Source organism: Gekko japonicus, unplaced genomic scaffold, assembly GCF_001447785.1.
Source record: "Gekko japonicus isolate JY-2015 unplaced genomic scaffold, Gekko_japonicus_V1.1 scaffold747, whole genome shotgun sequence".
NCBI lineage: Eukaryota > Metazoa > Chordata > Lepidosauria > Squamata > Gekkonidae > Gekko > Gekko japonicus.
Genome location: NW_015160231.1, coordinates 112,199 through 133,750, shown reverse-complemented (window position 1 = coordinate 133,750; position 21,552 = coordinate 112,199). Strand labels below are relative to the sequence as shown.

Below are 21,552 nucleotides of genomic sequence, written 5' to 3'. Positions count from 1 at the left end.
TTTTAGGAGAGGAGCACCAAAATTTGTTTATGACTGTGATGTGTTTTAATATTTTTAATGTTTTTATTGTTCTATTGTATGATTTGGCGATATGCCGTGTAAGCCGCCCTGAGCCTCCGGGGAGGGCGGGATAAAAATGTAAATAATAAATAATAAATAAACTGTGGCTTGACCATCAGTTGCAAGGACTGATACAATAGGCTGTGCCCAAGACAGATGTATTTTGATCTCCAAAAATGCAATAAAGGCTCCATATTTTAAAAATATCTAGTCTGAGAACAGTGCTCAAGGACTACTCAGAACTATACTTTTATCTAAAATCTGAGAAGTGCCAGGACAGCGAAAGAAAAATACTACTAGATCAGAGATGCTTGAAATATTTTGATGAATACCCCAAGTGCAGCCATCACAGATTAAAACTGACAATTCCCATCTTGGAATATAAATTATGACCATGTCAGTGTGTAGAATCAGAGCACTGCAACATTATAGGAGAACACTGCTATGGTAAAACAGTTAATCAGATGGATTCAACCTGCTTCCGCCTTATTCAACGTGAAAAGGTGTGCAAAAAAAGGTAAAGGTAAAGGTTCCTTTGCTCGAAAGCCAGTCGAGTCCGACTCTAGGGTTGCGGTGCTCATCTCTGTTTCAAAGCCGAAGAGCCAGCGCTGTCCGAAGACGTTTCCATGGTCATGTGGCCGGCATGACTAAACACCAAGGTGCACGGAACACTGTTACCTTCCCACTAAAGTGGTACCTATTTATCTACTTGCAATTTCTTGCTTTCGAACTGCTAGGTTGTCAGGAGCTGGAACTAGAGACGGGAGCTCACTCCGTCATGCGGCAACTCAGGTCTCGAACTGCTGAACTACTGACCTTCCACAGCCCGCAGTTCAGCGTCTTAACCACTTGAGCCACTGCAGCTCCGTAGAAAACACCGCAGAAAAGGTGTGACTGCACTACAAATCTCTCTGTTGAATTAATAGAAAGACTGTTATTACCCCTGTCAATTTCCAGGTACCTGTAATCTTCACACAGACCCACCCCCTCCACCTTGCTTCCATTCATCCAGAGCCATTCATTTAATTCATTTTGCACAAATCTACTTAGGTCCTAATAAAACCATCAGCTCTGTAGCGAAGCAGTCCCAGGGTGATCATTAGAACAGTTCTGTGCATAAGTGCCTGTGAAAGGAGAAGAGTTCTCTCTTTCAGGACTTACTGGATTTGTGAGCTGAGATTCCCAGGAAATTTTCACCACATGCACTTACTCACTGATGTTGTGTGGTGGCAGTGACTCCTGAACTCTGCTCACTCATAGACGATTCCCTCAGTAAAGATTTTGTTATTTCCACAGCCATTCTTCTCAAGATTGAACAGAAGAGTCAAAATCTTTTAAAAAATCTTTTACTTGTGTTCAGGTTACGTCAGCTGGTGCTTGACCCTTCCGTCCTCTGAAGATGGTAGAGACTGAGGCATGTGCAGCTCTGCAACTGTCAGAGGCACCTATTGGACAGTGCCTGTGACGTCAAAGGTGATCATGAACAAATTCCAGTTCTTCCATATGCAGTTTTAGACTTAAAAAAAAAAAAATAGTAAAGGGCAAGTGCTTATCTTCTGCGACAGATTTCCCCTCTTGTTGCCCTTTTAGAAACTTTTTACCCACTCTCACCAGAATGCCTCTTCATTTTAATATTGCCTTCTTTACTCCAATATTTCATGTCCCATCCAGTACAAAGACATATCACTGATCCCCTCTCAAAGCAGCAGCAGCAGAAGAGTTGGATTTATACACCGCCCTTCACTCAGGAGTCTCAGAGTGGCTTACAATCTTCTTCCCTTCCTCTCCCCACAACAGACATCCTGTGAGGTAGGTGGGGCTCAGAGAGCTTTTTCGAGAACTGCCCTTGAGAGGACAGCTCTGAGAGAACTGTGACTGACCCAAGATCACCCAGCTGGGTTCATGTCGAGGAGTGAGGAATCAAACCCAATTCTCCAGATTAGAGTCCGCCGCTCTTAACCACTACACCGAAAGTCAAACAAGTCACTAAAGCTCATTCCACTTCTATTCTTTTTGTACAATGATCAAGTGATGGATATAGGATTGACATTGGAAGCAAAAGCAGCATGGTAAGTCCAACGCAGCTGAATCAGATCAAGGGTCCATCCAGGACTGACCAATCTATTAGGAGATCATGAAGGCCATTTTTGGCTTCTGCCCCAGGAACTAGCATTCTGAAGGACACTCCTGAACCTGGAGATCCCAATTAACTATCATGGCTGATACCAACAGATAGGTTTATCCACCATGAATTTCCTTTAAAGACTGTTTAACTCAGTGGACAGTATCTGGATGCTGTGGCAGCAAATTCTATAAGTTAACTTACATTTATTTGTAATTGTATTACTGCCAATTTCACCAGATGACCTTTTGGACCAAATTACATGAGACATTCCATGACCGGAACTCCAGATGTATAATATAACCCCTAAAAGCAGCTGTCGGGAAGTGGCACCTAGATTGGGGCCATTGGGGAAGGTTTTACTTCTCCCTCTTACTGTTTTTCCTGATTGAAAAGCCTCTCCACACACTAGAAAAACGAGAGGCACAGCAGGGATACCTGTCCTTTCCCCCTTCGACAGCATAAAGCGGCCCAGAGGAACTCCACTTGGAAATGCCATGGGGGAAAGTTAACCAACCCCACCCCCATCTCTTCTCTCTCCTCCCAGCAGCTGTGCTCTAAGGCCCAAATAACAATGGAATTCTAACATCATGGGTAGTTTGGTTCTCAGTTCTAGAATTACAAGAAAAGATGAAAAATTTCTCTCTCTCCATTTCCACCACATCAGCTATAATTCATTCATTTCAATGATATTGAGAAAGAATTTCCCGTTTCTTTCTAGAGTGAAGAACTAAAGGAAAGTGGCTCACTTTACAAGGTCAGTTGTACAAAGTCAGTTCCTCTGAGGGTTAACATGGTGAACCCAGCCAGTGTCTTCCGAGTGGCAGTTTTTTCAGCCTAACACTAAAGGGACCAATTTTAGAACTTTGGCACCCACTATTCTTTTATTATAAGGGAGAGATTTGTCTTCTTTCTGTTTTCATACCCAAAGAATCTCTGTGCTGGGCTGACTTCTGACATCTGAAAATACTTTTAACCTAGCCAGAACTTTCTAAGTGGCCTGGATACTTAATTACAGGGCTTCTGTTAAAGTGAACAGAAGTTCTCTAGTTGAATCTCTGTGCAAGCCTTAGGAAAGTATTAGGCTTGCTGTTTTTAGAATTATAGGTATGTTGCTAGCAAAAAAACACATTTGTCCCTTGTGGATTGGAAAGGGAGATTCACTGTACAAACCACAGTAATTGCTATTTTTTTCTCCAGTGGAATGGCACCAAATGTTAAAATTAATTAATTTAGGTGGTTTATGACTATAAACAGGCAATTCTCAATGCTGAATTACAGTATAGAATATTTAAAAGTTTTGTTATTGTTAGGTTTCATTGTGCTGAGTTGAGAATGCAAGCTGGAGAGTTCTGTTATGAAGTCTAAGTGCACAATTGTGCTATGACTTACACCAGTGTAGCTGCATGGAAGTCACTGGGATGACACCTATTTAAGCAGGAACTAATTCTCACCAGAACGGCCTAGTTATGCTGTGGTTTTTTTAAAAATAACTTATAAGAAAGTTATTATAAATAACACAAATTATTTTTCATCAACATTTGCTGTGGGGTTTTATGGGCTTCTACACTTTGAATTTTTATGGGTTTCTTAACTGTAATTGTTTTATCTCCTTATATGTTGCAAACCACCTTGAGCAGTCTCCAAAGAGGTGGCATGCAAATTTTTGAGTGTGGGAAAGAGAGTGCCAACTGAAGGTCTTCCTACTCCAGTGCCAGTGGTTAAGCTAAAATGCTCTGTATGGCAACACCGCGAAAGCAGCAGCAGTTGTTTACCCTTACCTCCTCCACTGCTGTGGATCATGCTGACTGGTATGGAAGAGTTCTATGTCAGCTGTTTCCATAGGGAAGCACTGATTAGGTGTGGAGGAGAAGATAAGGGAGAGTGCCTTCCAGGTCCTGCTGTGACATGCTGCAATGTGAGCCAGCCTGAACGCCATTGCAGTTTTCAAGCATACCTAAGACGGTTCTCATTATCCTCGAGGACAGAAAAGAAACTCTGCTGCCCTGAATGCTGAACCCACAAACACTCTTAACAGGCACACTGAGGGGGTCAAACATGGCTGGCATTAGGGACAAGGAGTGGAGGAGCCCAGCACGTCCAAGTGGCCCAGGTCACCGCCACGGCTAGATATGCCTTTTTCCACCTGAGGCGGATCAGGCAGTCGATCCCATATCTCAGCCCCCGTGACCTAGCTATAGTGACCCATGCGATGGTCACTTCCAGGCTGGATTATTGTGGGGGCTGCCCTTGACCCTGCTCTGGAAACTGCAGCTGGTGCAGAACGCGGCAGCATGGGTGTTGACTGCGTCGTCTGTGCAGACAGGAATCCACCTGGTGCTGTGGGAACTGCACTGGCTACCTACTGTGTACTGGATCTGGTTCAAAGTGCTGGTACTTACCTTTAAAGCCCTATATGGCCAGGGGCCAGCATACCTTCGGGACCGCCTCTCCCCATATGAGCCCCGCAGGAACTTACAATCTACTAACCATCACCTCCTGGCAGTTCCCAGCTCCAGGGACGTCCGACTTGCCTCAACGAGGGCCAGGGCTTTTTTGGCCCCGGCCCCTACCTGGTGCAATAAGCTCCCATTAGAAACCAGGGCCCTGTGGGACCTATTACAGTTCCACAGGGCCTGCAAGACAGAGCTCTTCTGCCAGGCTTTCAGCTGAGGCAGCGGGCGCCCACCGGCTACTGGCCTCCCCTCCAGTGACCTCAGATCCCAATGGCCACCTGGGAACAAACGGCTTCTTGTTGAAATCTGTTGAGGCACCGGTCTTCTACTGAATATTGTTTTTAGACAGGTTTTTAGATATATTTTTAACTGCCCATTTGTTGTATTGTAAATTTTATGATGGAACCCGCCCTGAGCCCACTTGTGGGGAGGGAGGGCTACATAAATAAATAAATAACAGAGGAAGCAGCCACAGGCCATGGTGAGTGGCAGTCCGTGCAAAGAGAGGGCAATGAAGCCAGAGGTCATTTCGGGGGGGATCGTGGGGGATCGCAGTTCCCCCGGGTGAGGTACGGGGGGCGGGGCACATGACAAAGCCCCGCCCCCTGCTTCCGGCCACCCTGCTTCCGGCCCTCATTCAGCCAGGAGGAGGCAGGAGAAGAGGGAGGGTAAGTTGCTTCCTCCCTGCCTCTCCCCACCCCTGCCTGCCTGGGGCCAGGGAGGGCCTTTGCGGGGCTTCCTTGCACTCCCGCCGGCCTTGCAGGTCCACCGCCGGGCCCCTCATGGGGCTCGGCAGTGGAGCTGCAAGGCCGGCTGTAGCGGCCGGGACCGATGGGAGCATGGTGTGTGGCCTTATGACACACTTCCGGTGATATCAGGGGGTGTGGCCTTATGACACACTTCCGGTGATGTCAGGGGGTGTGGCATATGCTAATGAGTTATGCTAATAAGTTCCCCTAGCTCTTTTTCTATGAAACGACCCCTGAATGAAGCTATACTGCAGTAGCAGTCCTTAGCTGGCCCTGATCAAGAGTCAGTTGGAAGGAAAGAAACCTGGATACTGACGCTCAGTAAGGAGGAAAAAGAGGAGGGAGAAGCCTGAAATTCAAGACATAACCCACCTACAGTCTGCTCATATTGGGTTAATAAAAGCGGGAGGAGTTCTCCAAGTACCGAGGACATGAAATATGAACTGGGACAGGATCCAAAGGAACATGTCATGCATCCTTTGGGTTCTGCTGCGTTTTCCACACTGCAAGCCAAGCTCTCCCTCTCTCCCATACACGTTTTGTGACATCAGCAGAAGTGGATGAACGAATCCACAGTCATGAATCATAGGCATCGCTACCTTCCCTCCATCTGACACACTTGAATTGCAGAAATGGGTTTGGATTTTCTTTTACTTTTGAATACAGTAAGTGAAGCATTTGCTCTGCCACTGAGCCACAGTGCCCCCTCCCTAAATATATAAAGCAGCCTTATGTCAGGGGACACCATTGGTCCTGCTAGTTAGTACTGTCCAGGGCTATTTTTGGGCAGGAACGCAAAGAGTTCCGGCTGGCTCCCAAGTTGGCCACGCCCAGCAGGAACTCATTAGCATAATAGGCCACACCCAACAGCAGAAACTCATTAGGATTGGCTACATTAGGGGTGTGTGGCCTAACATGCAAAGGAGTTCCTGCTACAAAAAAAAGGCCCTGGGTTTTGACAACAAACAAGGTAAACAGAATAAGAAGCAAAAGGTGGGTGTGGCTGGATGACCACACTTCTGGCAACATGGGGGTGCGTCCTAATGTGCTAATGAGCTGTGCTGTCAGGGGTGTGGCCTAATATGCTAATGAGTTTCTGCTGTTGGGTGTGGCCTATTATGCCAATGAGTTCCTGCTGGGCTTTTTCTACAAAAAGAGCCCTGGACTGTCTGCTCTGACTGGCAGCCACTTTCCAGGGTCTCAGGCACAGAAGGTCTTTCTTAGTTCTGCTTCCTCAGTTCCTTTAACTAGAGATGCTAGGAAATGAACCCGGGACCTTCTGCCTTTGCTAGGCTAGGATCTCAAAGCATCATAGAAATCTTTTTAAAGTGATTTTGCAACACAGATGAAAGTCACCATAAAACCAACTGGAATGATGACAGGGCATTTTTTCTTAAATTTATGGTTAACAACCAAATACCACATCACACATAACGTCCTTCTGAAGAGCACTACTAAATAAACCACAGGCTCTCTTGGTACTTCACAATGCACTGGTAAAAAAAAAAAATCACGCACGTTTTGGAAGAATGCTCTTATTTCTTGCATGGCCAAACTAATTGGGTCAAACTGCCAACAGTGACCAAAACTTGGCTCTCTCATGATGTGGCTGGGATGTTGGAGAAACTTCGGAGCCTCTGAAAACAAGACTGCTGTGGGCAGTGCTACACGGGGAATGCAGGGCTAGAGTCCTTCCCCTCTCTAATCTGCACACGCTGTATTCCTTCCTCTGCCTTTAAATCTCACACGGGCAGACCTACAGACTTCCTTTTCTCAGTTCTCCCCACACTTGATTTCTACCTTTTCATAAAGAACACAGTCCCCACCCCCCCTTTTTTGTAACAGAAAGAATGACCTGTATTTTATATTTCCCTTCATGTAGAAATAGGACCACTGTGTTACTGTGATTAGGGAATGGCTGCTATTAGTCTCACTGTGAGCTTTAAGACATTACGACCGGGAGCAGAATCCAGACAGACACCCCCAGACTATGTCTGACTCTACAGCATAATTCAAATAATGGTACAGCCGGACCTGATTTCTGAGATTCTGAGAGTCTCCAGCTGATAAAACTACTAGTTACCGCGCTTTGAAGGGGGGGGGGAATCTCAGTATTTTCTGGGAACATTCTACCTTGCAGTTTCACTGGGGGGGGGGGGAGGCTTTCACAAGACAATTTTACAGTGAAGCATCTCACTGCAGAACCTAACCTTCTGTGTTCATAGCTGCTACCAAGATGAGAATTTATTCCTTTGAAAAACACAAGCTAACACCCACAGATTGTGCAACACCCACTGATGGGTTTCACCTGCTTTAGTTTACCAACTCAATTTTCTTTCTTTGTTGTAACGTTTTGATTGGTACCAATTTGATTCTAAAAATTAGGGTCACTGATAAACCTGGAGCAAAAGGTAAGGCTAGAACTGTGGTCATGTTTGGTTTTTGTCCTGAAGGTGGCAGCAATCTCCTTGCAACTCTGCATTTCTGTGAGGTGATTTTTGCCACTGAGGTGCATATGGTACCAGCTGTTCAGCTTTGCCAAACATGAAACTGCACATTTCTGTGAGAATGAATTTTCAGGAAAAACAAAGTATTTCTGAGTGGCGAAGCAGGGACAAGGAGCGGCAACCGATCTGTCTGTCAAGGAAAAGCCAGTTATTTATTTCACATTATGATGACAAGAAAAGTGTTGAGTCAGTGAAGATGCTTGTAATAAATCAAGCCTAGTCCGTAATGCTTGCCTTTCAGTTTCCGAGATGAGGGGAGTGCAGGGTAAGCGGAGCCAATGAATGATTAGGGTGTGATTATCATCATTATATTATTATCCTGGCAAAATACCAGGCAAGCCACCTGTCTTGTACAGCCTTCAGTTCTGAAGAAAGAGTGGGAAGGAAAGGTGCAGCTTGTGAGGAAAAGGCCACCTGAGCTTTTGGGGGGGACTGAAAGTAAACACAGCAATTCAATTGCTGACTTGACAAACATGGATCACAACAAAATACCCCCTCTTCTTCCCCCCCTGCTCACGTACAAGAATGTTTTTTATAGGCTGCAGACACCAAAGAGCATCTAAGGAAGCTGGAGACATTACAATGGACTCATTGCTACCTACAGTATACTCATTCCCTCATTCGGCCTACTATTTGTAGTAAGAAAGTGTTGCAGGTTTTGAGGGCTTTGAAGCACTACAGAAACTCTGCAAAACCCTATACAAAAGCTGATGGAAACAGCGGAAAGTGATAAATTGACTTTGTTGATAGGCGGATCCACAAACTATATATTCCAGAACACATGGAGGCGCTTCTATAATTGGTATAATAGCGCAAATGATTATAACCTAAAAATGTAATCCCTAGAGCAAAGTATAGGATAGAACACAGAGATAGCAGGTACTACAGATGTTGGTTTTAAGATACAAAAATGTGAGCTCATAGAAAATAATGATACGTGATATTGTATTAGATAGAGAATATCTAAGAGGCAATTATTGGAAACTTAAGCATTTGATACCCCCGTTTGTGTTATATGTGTGTATGTTTGGTTTGTTTGTTATGAAAAAACAAATAAAATTCTACCCTTGGGGGGCAGATTTTTATAAATAATAATAAAAAGAAACTCTGCAAAACCTATGGAGAGAAGCTGGATCCACAGGAAGCATCTTGGACTTACACAAAAGGCTTGTATGCTACCCCCGTGGCATGCTTGCCTTGTTGCATCTTTGAACACCTGACCCATGTGTCATGTGACAAACTGCTGTCTCCCCCCAAAAAAATTTTTTTCCCAGAAGCCATGTATTATGACACACTAAAGGCTGCTGGTAACAAAAAAAAAAATCCTCTTGCAGGGTTATAACTCTTGAAATCAAAAATCCTGCTTTCTGGACAGGTCAAGGGGGAAGAAAATCCAGAGGCAGAACCAAGGAGCAGTAGATTTCTGCTGGCACGATGGTATTAGCAGGTCTAGAGATGGAGACATGCAGAGTTTGGAAGGGTGAGGGGGCAGAAAAAGCAAAAAATGGAGGGGCAATAGCTCAGTAGTAGAGCACATACTTTGCCTGCGGAATATTTCAGGTCCCCTCCCAGCATCTCCTGTCAAAAGATCTCGGGTGGGAGGCACTGAGGATGGGTTTTCTCAGCCTGAGTTTGTGCCAGTCAGAATAGACACTGCTGGGCTAGCTGAACCAATGATCTGCACCTTTAATCTGTGTGCTATTTTTATCTTGCTAATGGACTGTTATGTTCGGTCTGCGTCCTTGAAACTTGTTCTGTTGTTAACCACCTGAATCGAAGGAGAGAAGTTGGGATACAAATGATTTAAATCAATAAGTCGAACTCATTGTGTGGAAGCTTCGTATGTTCAAAAGTGGTTTATTCACATCAGCTAAAGAAAATGGCAGACGGGAGGAAATGCCTTGCCCCTTTAACAAAGGCTTAATGGGATGGTATTTACTAAGGGATGTTACGTGCCAAGGAAAGCTCTAACTGCCCGTTTCCACGCATGAAGCCACTGCTGAAGGGGCATTTTCTTCTCCAGGTTGCTGGCAATTCTTGCTTTGGCTCTTAATTTTCTGACTATGGGCATGAAAGCAAAATCTCCCCATCAAGTAGAGTTTTTTTCAGGTTAGCTGGAAACTTTACCACAGAATTTGTTTCATGGTGCTTTGTATCCTAGCCAAGCACAGTAATGAGACGAGTCTACACTTCCCCCAGACAACGATTTCTATCAAACCACCTACAACACTCTGAGGAAAAACTCTTCCATCTCCCACCAGAGCTTCAATCTAGGATGTCTGGCCTTTTCATCTGTTGGCTGGCTCCTCAACACAGAACTTAAACCCTTTTCGTTGTCTACATGTAATTACTCAGATGAACCCCACTCTAGAGTCACTCTTCTTGACCCCCATTCAACTTTTGGTATTGGGTTTATGATCTAGCAAAGCTGCCTGCTGACTGGGAAGTGAGCTGAAAAGCCACTTTCCACCCAGACCACCACCTGTTTGCAGCTTCCTATCACTAATAATTCCAGAAGAAGAAGAAGAAGAGGAAGAGGAGGAGGAGGAGGAGGAGAGATGTGGCTGCTGTGTCAATCACAGAATGACAAAGGCAGATTAACAATTTCTTGTGGGAGACTACAGACTTTTGATATTGACCAGTCAACACTTTTATTTAGTTATTGCTTCTGGCTTAAGTAATCATGTTCTTCTACATTCAGGTCTGGAGGATGGTCATGTGAATTCTCAGAGTACAACAGAGATGTTCCATCAAGTTGTGTTAATTGTGTAAGAATATGAACTGATTTAGACACAGTATTCTGTTATCTGTAAGTTAGCTCCTGGAAAATATACGCTTGGAAACATTTAACCTTAAATCCACACAGTGGTTTCTAGACCATCACATGAATAGATGATAACTGCAGCAGGTTATGATTTGGGGGATCATCTACAACAGTGGTCTTAAAAAGTTTCCAGACCTGAGACCCATCTTTAACCTCTTATAGCAGCATAGGATCCAGTGAGCTGTAAGCATGTGACAAGAACTGGCCCCTAATTTCATTTAACTCCCTGTATACCTCATATTTCACCACAGAGAGGCTTAAGAAGTGTATTTTCATATTCTCTGAGAGGAGCTCTTTCAGATACCCCCCCAGACTAACAGTCATGTTTGGTATAATTTGCCCTTTCTCTCTCACACTGTTCTGAATAATTACCTATCCCCCCCTTCTCCATAGCCTCTGTGCATTTCTGTATGGCCTGGGAATGCTGCCATATTTCTTCTGTATATGAACAGTTCTGTATATGAACATTAATGCTCAGTTTCATATGGAAGCATGATGGTTGGTCCAAAGTCATTTATTATTATTGATAAGGTGGATGGGACTGGTGGTTCCTTCTGGGATGGCAGACTGGAAAGCAGGCTGGCCCAATTTGTATTTAATTGTTTTACTTAATATGGGTAAACTTTCGCTCAATACAGCTTTTGCAACTTTTTTGGACATACTCGCCATCTATGTTTGTGTTATGGACCGTTGTTTCGAAATGGTCAGACCAGGATTTCAATCCTAAAAGCTTTCTTTATTGACCATCCTGCCTACCTCCCATGATAGCATTACACTCCTTCGCAAAAAAGGGGAAAAAAGAAAAGAAATCGTTATCAGATCTGCAGACCAAGCATAATCCATTTGGTGCCCCATTTTTTTCCTGATCACACACTATAACGTTACAGCTTGACATATCTGATTGCTGCTCTCCTAGAGGAGGTGCATCGCCTGTGGATTTAGAAATTCCAGTGGCGTCTCTGAGAATGGCACAGTATGCTAATGTTAGTGCGGGAGAGTTGAAATTTCAATGCTCCAAGTATCTCTACCACCAAATCCTTTAATCTCCCCTGGTGGACTACCACTGGCAGTAATGAACTTCAATGAAGTAATTTCCATAAGTAGTAGAGAAAATTAACTACACCTGATAGTGTCTGCAGAATCATCAGGAAAAAGTAACCAGTTGCTTGCAGTACAAAAAGCAGGACAAATTCAACGTGTGACAAGGGGTATGCGTGCGAGTGACTTCGGCTGAATCCTATCTCCAGGTACAACTGTCACTTCTGCCATATCCCACACTGCTCCTGAGGTCCCCCAACCCTCAGGACTGGCTATCTGGAGGGTGAAACAGCTTGCAGAGAGAGAGGGGAGGCAAGACAGTCCCATTCCAGAGCCACAACTCTGAAAACAGTTCACCGGATCCAACTCATGAGGTCATATGGGCAGCCACCCATAAACAATACCAATAACTGCAAACACAATGAGGAAATCCCCTTAAACAAGTGTTACCAGGGCTAGAGAAAAGAGCATTGACAAAAAAACCCCCGTATTAAGCTCTCAGCATCATGTTTTCAGGAGCCCAATGCCCCATTCTGATCCCCGCATAATGTATATCCAAACTAACATGTCTCAGGAAGGCGAGAGAGAGAGAAAGTTAACTTACAGCACGACGATATGGGGACACTGATGGCCAAAATGATCCATGCTATATCCACTTTGCTGAGACAAATTGTTGCCCTGTGTTGGGGCTTGTCCCCTTCTGTGACATGAGAAATGTTTCCTGGCATGCCAGGTTTCCAAGTCCCAGCAGGTACCAGTCTGTTTAGGAAATTTCCCGTTGCTGTCGAAGTGGACGTTGGCAGCCACGTGGAGGGCTCTGTGGAGAGTGCACTGCTTGGGAAGCTGGTATTATCCCAAGAGGGGAGCATTGTCATGGATGTTCCATTAGGACTTCCCGTTGTACGCAATGAAACGTTAGCATCAACGCCCGTTGGACCAGCATGACTGGATGCTGATGCTACTGCTGCACCACCAGCAGTCCCAGGGCTGGTAAAAAAGGGTACCTGGCTTATAGTCTGGTTTGAGATTACCCAAGAGTTATTTTTGCCTAAAATATCCCATATGCCATAACGCGGGGGTTTAAAAGGCACCGTCACCATTTCGGGAGTTGTTGAAGGGCCAGTTGCCGGTGTCGTGAGATCTGTCTCCTGCACAACCGTTTCTGTTGAATCCCCCTTCTCTGCTTTGTTAAGGCCTTCCAAGAAATCACTGTAGAAAGAAGCATTTGAGTCTGTTGTAGTTACCAGCACAGAGCTACTTCTGCTTCTGTGAGTTGTAGGAGGAGTCTGAAATGGCTGATTTGGAGACTGGCTCCTTGTGTTAGGGGGAGGAGAATATAGTCCTGTCTTTAGGTAAGGCTCTGTAAATTCTGTGACGCTGCCTTTGACAATCTGAAATATTTTCCCCTTAGGCTGAGTCTTTCCAGAAGACAGAGAGCTCTGGTTGTATAAGTGATACGGTTCCTTGTTGCCAGCAGGGCTGCTGGTTGACTTCTTCTGGCCAATGGAAGAAACGGTGGTCTCCACTGAGCTAGTAGAATGGAAGCTTGCAGAAGCAGCTGTGGGTGAGGGCTCAGTCGTGTGATGGCCTCTCTTCTGAGGAGTCATCCCCATAGCTGAGGTGCTGATATTGTTTGTCAGGAGGTCTTGAGATGATGCTAAGCTGGGAGACAGTCCCTGAACAGCAAATAATAGCTCTTCTGTCAGTGCCAAGATCAGTAGAACACCTGGAGGAAGAGAGAGAGGAGAGATGGGCATGAAAAATGAGTTTCTTGCTTGTGTTTGTAGTTTTTTAAAAATTCAAGATGCAAAGCCTGACCTTTTATGTATGCTTGTGCAATAGTAATTCCAACATTTTATCTGGAGACCATTGTTAAGAGACCATTAAATGAATCTTTCATGCACAGACGCTGAGCGTACTGTGCACAGCTGTGGTCACTCCTATCAGAGACACTGTATAGTGGGAAAGGGGGCAACTAGGCATGTTCAGTGGTTTGCAGAAAGGCTAAAGATCACCTGTTCTTAATTTAGGAAAACTGCTTTTATGAAACAGGAATTCTGAGACCAGAACTCCAGGTGTATTGCATGGTCCTGAACACCTGCGATGACAGAACACATGGATCAGGCTGCAGTGGTACAGAATGAAGGGTTGGCTTCCTTCCCCCATCTCATTTCCCTGATAGAAGATGGCTCCCTTGGACTCTTCATGCCCAAGGGAGGGGGAGGGGGGAAGGAAGACCAGTCACAATCAATGTTCCCTCTAAGCTGTGGAGTCTTGTGAGCAAAAATTCTACTTTGTGAGCTACTGGCATTAAAGTTGTGAGCGAGCGATTTGGCTCCTGCATTAATTAGTTTGCTCTGGGGCCATCCTTCCTGAGCTAAGAGAAAAATGTGTGAGCCGGAGGCTAAAGAACTGTGAGCTGGCTCACACTAACTCAGCTTAGAGGGAACACTGGTCACAATATGAGTACCTACCTCCCCCCCTCCAAGGTCTAAAGCAGCCTGGAAGAGTTTATAATTGGGGAGAAAGTACAGCAGGGAATAGCGGCACCCTTCTCTAGCTCTGTGACGCACATTGATAGCAGACTGCCCTTTTTAAGGACAAATAATACATCAGAATTCACTGAATAGAACGCTAGACAAAAGAGAAAATCAGAAACATTGCGATGACGGATGAAGACGGGTAGCCATATCAGTCTCTGTAGCAATAGAAAAGAGCAGGAGTCCAGTAGCACCTTCAAGACTAACAAAATTTGTGGCAGGGTAGGAGCTTTCATGAGTCACTGCTCACTTCTTCAGAAGTGGACTGTTTGGAACTGGACTCTTGCTCTTTTCTGTTGCTACAGACAGACTAACACAGCTACCCATATTGATTGATTTCCATGGAAGGCACCACATACAGAATGGGTATCTGCAGAAGTGAGCAGTGACTCACAAAAGCTCATACCCTGCCACAAATTTTCCTAGTCTTTAGGGTGCTACTGGACTCTTGCTTTTTTCTACAGCGTGATGACAGGTGAGAGAAAAATCTCTCCCCTGTCCTCCACACTTCCCTCTCTTACAATATTAACAAACAAAAGGAGATAATTAAGCTTCAGTTTAGTTTATTACTAGCCAAAGGGCATCACTTTCTTAGTAACTTATTAACAGATAATTAAGCACTGTGAAAAGAAATCGTGTACTACAAGATGTGGTCAGTAGTCCCTGAATCTGGATAGCCTAGGCAGGCCCAATCTCATCAGATCTCAGAAGCTAAGCAGGGCTGACCCTGGCAAGTATTTGGATGGGAGTCCTCCAAGGAATACCAAGGCCGGGAGGTAATTCAGGCTATCAAGCCACTTCTCTGAACATCCTCTGTGCCCCAGTAGGAGTTGCCAGAGGTCACCATGACTTCCAGGCATGGATGCGCACACACACAAAATGCAAAAATAAAAATGGAGAGATGTGGTCAGTGGTTACTAGGTTTGTGATGGAAAGTACTGTCAAGTTGCAGCCAATTTATGGTGACCCTCATAGAGTTTTCAAGGAAAGAGACAAACAGAGGTGGTTTGCTATTTCCTGCCTCTGCATATCAACCCTCAACTTCCTCGGTGGTCTCCCCATCCAAGTACTAACCAGGGCCAATCCCAGTTTAGCTTCTGAGATCTGACATCCAGGTCAGGCTGGTCACTGGCTAAGCTGGGTCTAAAAAAGGATTCGACACATTTGTGGAGAATGACTCATGAAAGCAATGGGGCTGATTGTTGTCATGCCCAGTTGGTGAGCTTCTCAGAAACATCTGGAGGGCCCAGCTGGAAGTGAGATGCTGGTCACATTCTTTGCTGGATCATCAGACCAGAATGAGATCATGAATCACTCTGACATTATTCTTTCGTTTTAAAAAAAGGTATTTGGTATTTTTATAGGCCGTTTTGCAGTCTCTGACCTCAGCCCATAAACAGAGTGATCGTCATTGCATGAAACGGTCATCTTGTTCTTCATACTCCACAAATTACCACCTTGTTGGTGTAGAGTGCAGGAAGAGACAGCCATTGAGCACTGCTAGGTTATTTCACCTTCACAATGTTGGGCCTCAAAATTCATGCCTACCTCTAATCACTTCTTGGTCAACATTTAACATTGTTAATTGGTCACAGATTCAACTCAAAACACCAACACTGGTCACTAGAATATTTACAAATCATGGCCCAAGATGGAGCACAAGAATAAGACAGCCAATTCTAGTAGGAGGCAAACTTTCCCTTCTGTCATCCTGTTATAATCTGAATAATTGCCTGGAAAGTACACAAATGTTAAGAACTGGGAATTTTAAAAAGGCACAGAAATGCTGGCTTGGGAAAGGGGTGAAAGCAACACAGACAGCCTTCTGTCCTGCACTGAGGCAGGATTACTTGCACATCAGCTGTGAGTACATCCCATGTGTCCATATGTTAACGTGTAAACAAAGACTCTGATATCCAGCGCAGAAAATGGCATATAGGGATTCTAAATTTATTTTAAAAATTCAATAGATTTATAGTCCTCATAGCTGTAGAGAAGCTTGTCCTGATCCTACTGGTAATCTAACTAGAATGTAAATACCCTTTCAGAACTCCATTTCTTAAAAACCTGGATTTTGGTGGTCATAATGGAACTGGGGCAAAACGAGCCTTGTATAACCCAAAATATCAGGTTGTATTATGCAAACCAAGGACGGCCAACTGATGCCCTGGAGACTGGAATCAGCCCTAAAACAACTTCATCTGGCGTCTGGTGAGCCCACCAAGGTTTAATCCAAGTCTGTTAAAGCATTGCTAAAGGGGAAAAAACAAGATCTGCACTTTGTAAGAAACAGACATCCTGCACCTGAATGTCACATCTCTCTTTTGGATTTTGTAATTAACAGCTTAGCTATACCTACGTACACGGGCTCAGTAACTGTGAAACACTTACTGCTAGGTGGCGCCAGTGTTATTATGGAACCTGATCACTTAACAGGGAGGGCAGAAAAGTGTATGGGCTGGTGCCTGGACCACTACGTGGAAAAGAGGAGTCCCTGGGAATTCAGAATCCTCTGCTCCACATTCCAGCATCCAACAGACGGAGAAGAGAAGCTGGAGGTAAATATAGGGCAAGGCATACCTTTACTTAAAGCATATCCAGATGGCTCCGGTAAATGAGATGTGTCATGCATGACAGTGGAAAGCAAAAGGGGGACGGACCATATGGCAAAGCTAGAGGGAAAATTCCTTCCCAGTGTGGCAATCGGTCACAATCGAAGCATGAAAGCAAAACACATCTGCCAAACCTCCTCCAAATGGAAGTTTTCCTAGCTCCGAATCCACGCATACCAAAAATTACATTTCTAATTACAGTCCTCACTGAGACTTCAGAGAGAGAGAGAAAGAAGTCCTCGCAAACTCTTATGCAAAATCTGACTGCTTGGCCTCAGTGGGCCACCCCACAATGTGGTGTCCGTGTGCAACTGCGAACGCTGAATGCTTGTAGCCGCTTTCTGCCCAGCTATCTGGCTTTCCATTGCAAGGTCCTTTTAGGACACATCTCTCTTCAGATCGTTGGTTTAATACAATACAGCAGCTCCTCCGCAGTCAGAAGGGCTAACCATGGCAGCTGTCCAACCTTATCTCACAGAAGCTTTAGACTTAATGCTATTCAGGGACAAGGCGATTTTGGCCCAGTACAGAAAACAACACAGGGGAACTTCGAATCTGGAATAACCAATTACCCTGTTCGTCCAGTGCATTTACTTCTTATGATCTTATCCCTCCTAAATTCAAACTTCCAAAAACTCTTGAACTGCCTTGGAGATGTAGGAGCTCCTAGCCTAGAAGGCAGGCTGCTGAGGTAACAGCAAGAGGCAGGAATCCCGACAATTACTTCTAGGGAGTGCAACTACAGCGGGGACTGGGGAGGAGAAAACTTCCATGGTTATCATTTCTTGGATGTGACTGATGACCTTGTCAGCCAATGACATTTCCCCCTCATTTTGGACATGGTGCCAAGACAAGAAGGAAGGTTGGGAATCGCACACTGCCACCTGGATTTCTCACACCTTAGTCCCCTGTGGCCCTTTACCTCAGGCGCTTCCTTCACAGCCCTCATATGTGTATTGGGAGCTGAGCTGAGGGCAGAAGAGTGCTGGGCAGGAGGAAAGTGTGGGAAGAGGGTTCCGTTCCCTCAGTGCCCCGTGTATGAATGGGGGCAGAGACATAAGCCACAAATGTGGCTTCTGTCCTCATGTCTAGATAGGCCCCCCAGTTCCAATTCAGAGGTGACGCTGGCTGTATGTATAATTAATGAAACACCCTTCCTAGAGTAGGACATGATATTTGATGTGCCAGTACAATGTTTTACATGCCAGAACACATCTGTGCACATTAACACTCAATGGCCCAAGTGACAGCTGTACTGATACAAAAACACCGACCATAGGTTTGTTGGGACATAAAGAAACTTACAAAACAACCCTGGCAGGATTGGAACTCCTATGCAGTAAAGGGGTGTGTGTGTGTTTTTAGGATGGGTTACATGATAGGCTATGAACCCTTCTGCTCAATGCATAACGCTGGCTTGCCCTACAGAGAACTTTAGGCAGAATCTCAAAGCGCCTGATCTAAATTTCATGGAACGAAAAGGTGCCTTTCCCCCAATTCTGGGAGGTTTGGACTGAGGCCCTAGTCAAACAAGACCCCGTGGAAAGTTTTGCAGCTTATATTACCATTTTGTCATGGTGAATAATTAAGCACAAAGAGCTTAGTCTGGCACTCCAAAGCCCAGAGTCCCATCTCCCCCCCCCCCCCCAATCTCAGACACTGGCAGAACAAACACAGTCTCCTTGCTCCGTGGGGCTTGAAAAACATTACTGCTGTGGGAAGTCAGAAGCCGACTTCTGTGCTCAGACCCACCATTGTCTTGGACTAGTTGCGCTGAGGGGGGGGGGAACTAACTAGTGTCAGGAGCCCCATTAGATGACAAAAAGCAAATGTTAATGGCACACAGGGAGAGGAGAAACTGAGTGTGCTTGAGCCTGTAACATTTCTGTGGGGGAAAAAGATCTGTTCAAAACTGACAGGGACCTCCTACATAAAATGAAAGTCTCCAGTTCTTATCTGATACCACACACACACCCTTTCATTTGAAAGGGTTTAGCGATCAGAATGTGACAGACTTTAGTCCTTGGGGAAATGCCATTGACCGGTCATACTAGGACCATTTACGTGCTTATTTTTTTAAGGTGCTCAGGTCCACACAGCAATCACCCCTTTATATTCACATGGAATCCTTTGTTTGAATGAGACCACATGGAGGAAAAAAAACCCTATTACCTCACCAGAGGAAAAGCGATGTGGTAATTCATTATATGCCAATTTGGGGGTGGGGTCTCTCTCAAAGAAACAAACAATAGTGATGTGAAGAAATTCCATTCTGCCTCCTCAAAAGTAAGAACAGTGAGGAATACCAGTCTTTGAAATGTCAAAAGTCTCAATGTTGTGAATTTTCCCTCCCCCTTTCCATACCACAAGAGTGCCCCGTGTAAAGCACAAAGATGGAATTCTGGGCAAATAACAGACATCAACATTTTCATGGAGAATCAATTCCTTGCCAGCGAACACACCAACACTATGCAATCCTAAACAGAATTACTCCATCCTAAATCCACTGAAATCAATGAGTGTAGAACAGTGCAACTCTGCTTTTGATTGCATTCAAAAACAGGTTGCTTTGCAAGCTATTCCTCTTTACAATCTCTTAAACCAGAGGTTATTCATACAGTAACATATATTTTATTGCAATGCACATAACATTTTTAAATGTGTGTGGGACTGAGGGTGAGCGTATCTAGCTACTGTTTCATGGGTATCAGGTTAGGAACCCAAGCTTCATGATTCAGAATCTGAAACCCCATGCACACTTATTTGGGATAAAACCCTACTGAACTCAATTCCCTTCAGTAAACAATCATAGGATCAGGAGGCACATCCGATAAAGCCCAGCTGACCTCCCAGAAAGAAGCATTCTGGGGTGTATTGGGGGGGAGGGGGCGGTAAAAGAAAGTCCCTCACTCACTAGCAAGCACAAAATCTGCCTTTACCAGAAGTCGTACAAAACTATGTCCAAAATCCACGCAAATAAAGGACCAGAGGGTTATTACATCCGTATGCCAACATTAAGAGCGCGACAAAGCAGCCTAAAGGCTCTGACAACCAAAAGCTTTGTAGGAGGCCACCGGCCGCTGTTGCTAAGAAGATTCATTCCCACCCAAGGGCTCCACGCAAACCAGCCCACCCATTCAGAAATTCCGCTCAGATTCTCTTGCCCTAAGGCAGAATAGAGGTTGCAAAGAGAGCATCAGTCCGAAGAGCGAGCACAGAAGCGGGTTCCCCATTCATTCTCCCTAGGGTGTGCTGAAAGGAAGCCAAATTCCAAGGTGACGGAAGCCCGTCCAGATAGCTGACCCTTCTGAAAATGACAGTGGGGAAGAAATACCCCTATAATAACCGAAAAGGGGTTAGAAAAGTGAGGCGGCCGGGACCGGGTCGCAGGCGATCATTACTCACCTGAAAATATCATTTGGACTTGTCAGCGGACATTCTCACCTGCTCACATCACGGAGACCCAGAGGCCTCATGGTGGAAGGCAAGGAAAAGAGGGCGAGCGAACCGAATCGTGGAGCGTCTCCCCGGCGAAGAGAGAGACAGAAGAGAGTTTACACCGCTCGCGCAAAGAGTCTCCACGGGCGCCGAGTACGCAGGCGTGCCCGGCGCAAGACGGAGCCTGCTCTTTTGTGCGACAGTTTTGTCGCCAAGGCGAGAGGCGGCGTGTGAGTGATCGAGCCTCTTAGCGGCTCCCCCTCGGAGCTGCTTTGTATTCTGGCTGGAGACTCCCCCCCCCCCTCCCGGGTCTAATGCAGTGGGTCTAATTCAGAAGCTACAGAGAGGATCATCCCTGGGCGCTCCACTTTGCTCCTACCATCCTTGGGCTCCTTTGCCTGATTTCTTTCTTTCGGGCACTATGTTCATAATTCGACGAGTATTTTGGCTACGCGCAGCTATGTCTTACAAACCGGAAGCTTGTTTCTGCCCCCTGCTCTTCAGTTACTTGAATATTGGAAAAATTTTAAAGGCAAAATATCGAGGGTGCTTCACCCCCCCACACCCTGTGCACTCTCTCTCCAGTCCCGTTTTTCCCAAATGGTTTCAAAAGGTCTACAGCACATCTCCCCCCAACCCACCCCACCGAAGCAACACAATGTTTTGAGGATTGCACGGAATCAAACCATTGCCATAGAGACAGTAATTCTCACCAGTGTTCCCTCTAAGCTGAGTTAGTGTGAGCTAGCTCACAGTTTTTTAGCCTCTGGCTCACATATTTTTGTCTTAAGCTCAGGAGGGATGGCTCCAGAGCAAACTAATGTATGCAGTAGCCAAATCACCTGCTCACAACTTTAATACCAGTAGCTCACAAAGTAGAATTTTTGCTCACAAGACTCCACAGCTTAGAGGGAACATTGATTCTCACAGATGACCCCCCCCCCTTTATTCCTATGGTGAGCTTATAGCAACCTCATTCGTCTTAAGTGGTTTCTTTCTTTTCTTTCCCCGCAAAAGCAAGCCGACCAAAGTCCTGGGGCAGAGAGAGCCCTTGGGTGCGTTCAGGTGATGGGCATAGAGAAGGGGGAAATGGGAGCGAGGCCGTTATTCGCTACAAGCATCTCATGTTTTTAATGCTTTTGATAGTTTCCATGGGATACAGAGTGGGCTGGAGGGAATATCTAATGCGCCCCACCCTCGGCTACA

At 45.3% G+C, this 21,552-nt stretch overlaps 1 protein-coding gene across 1 annotated transcript in view; it reads right to left on the bottom strand.

Annotated features, from left to right (window-relative positions):
* TMEM108 (transmembrane protein 108) overlaps positions 1-21,552 on the bottom strand; it is a 118,843-nt gene that overhangs the window by 10,302 nt on the left and 86,989 nt on the right. The window contains exon 2 of the mRNA XM_015412351.1: positions 12,361-13,482. Coding sequence (XP_015267837.1) covers positions 12,361-13,482 — 1,122 coding nt within the window. The remainder of the gene's footprint in view (positions 1-12,360; positions 13,483-21,552) is intronic.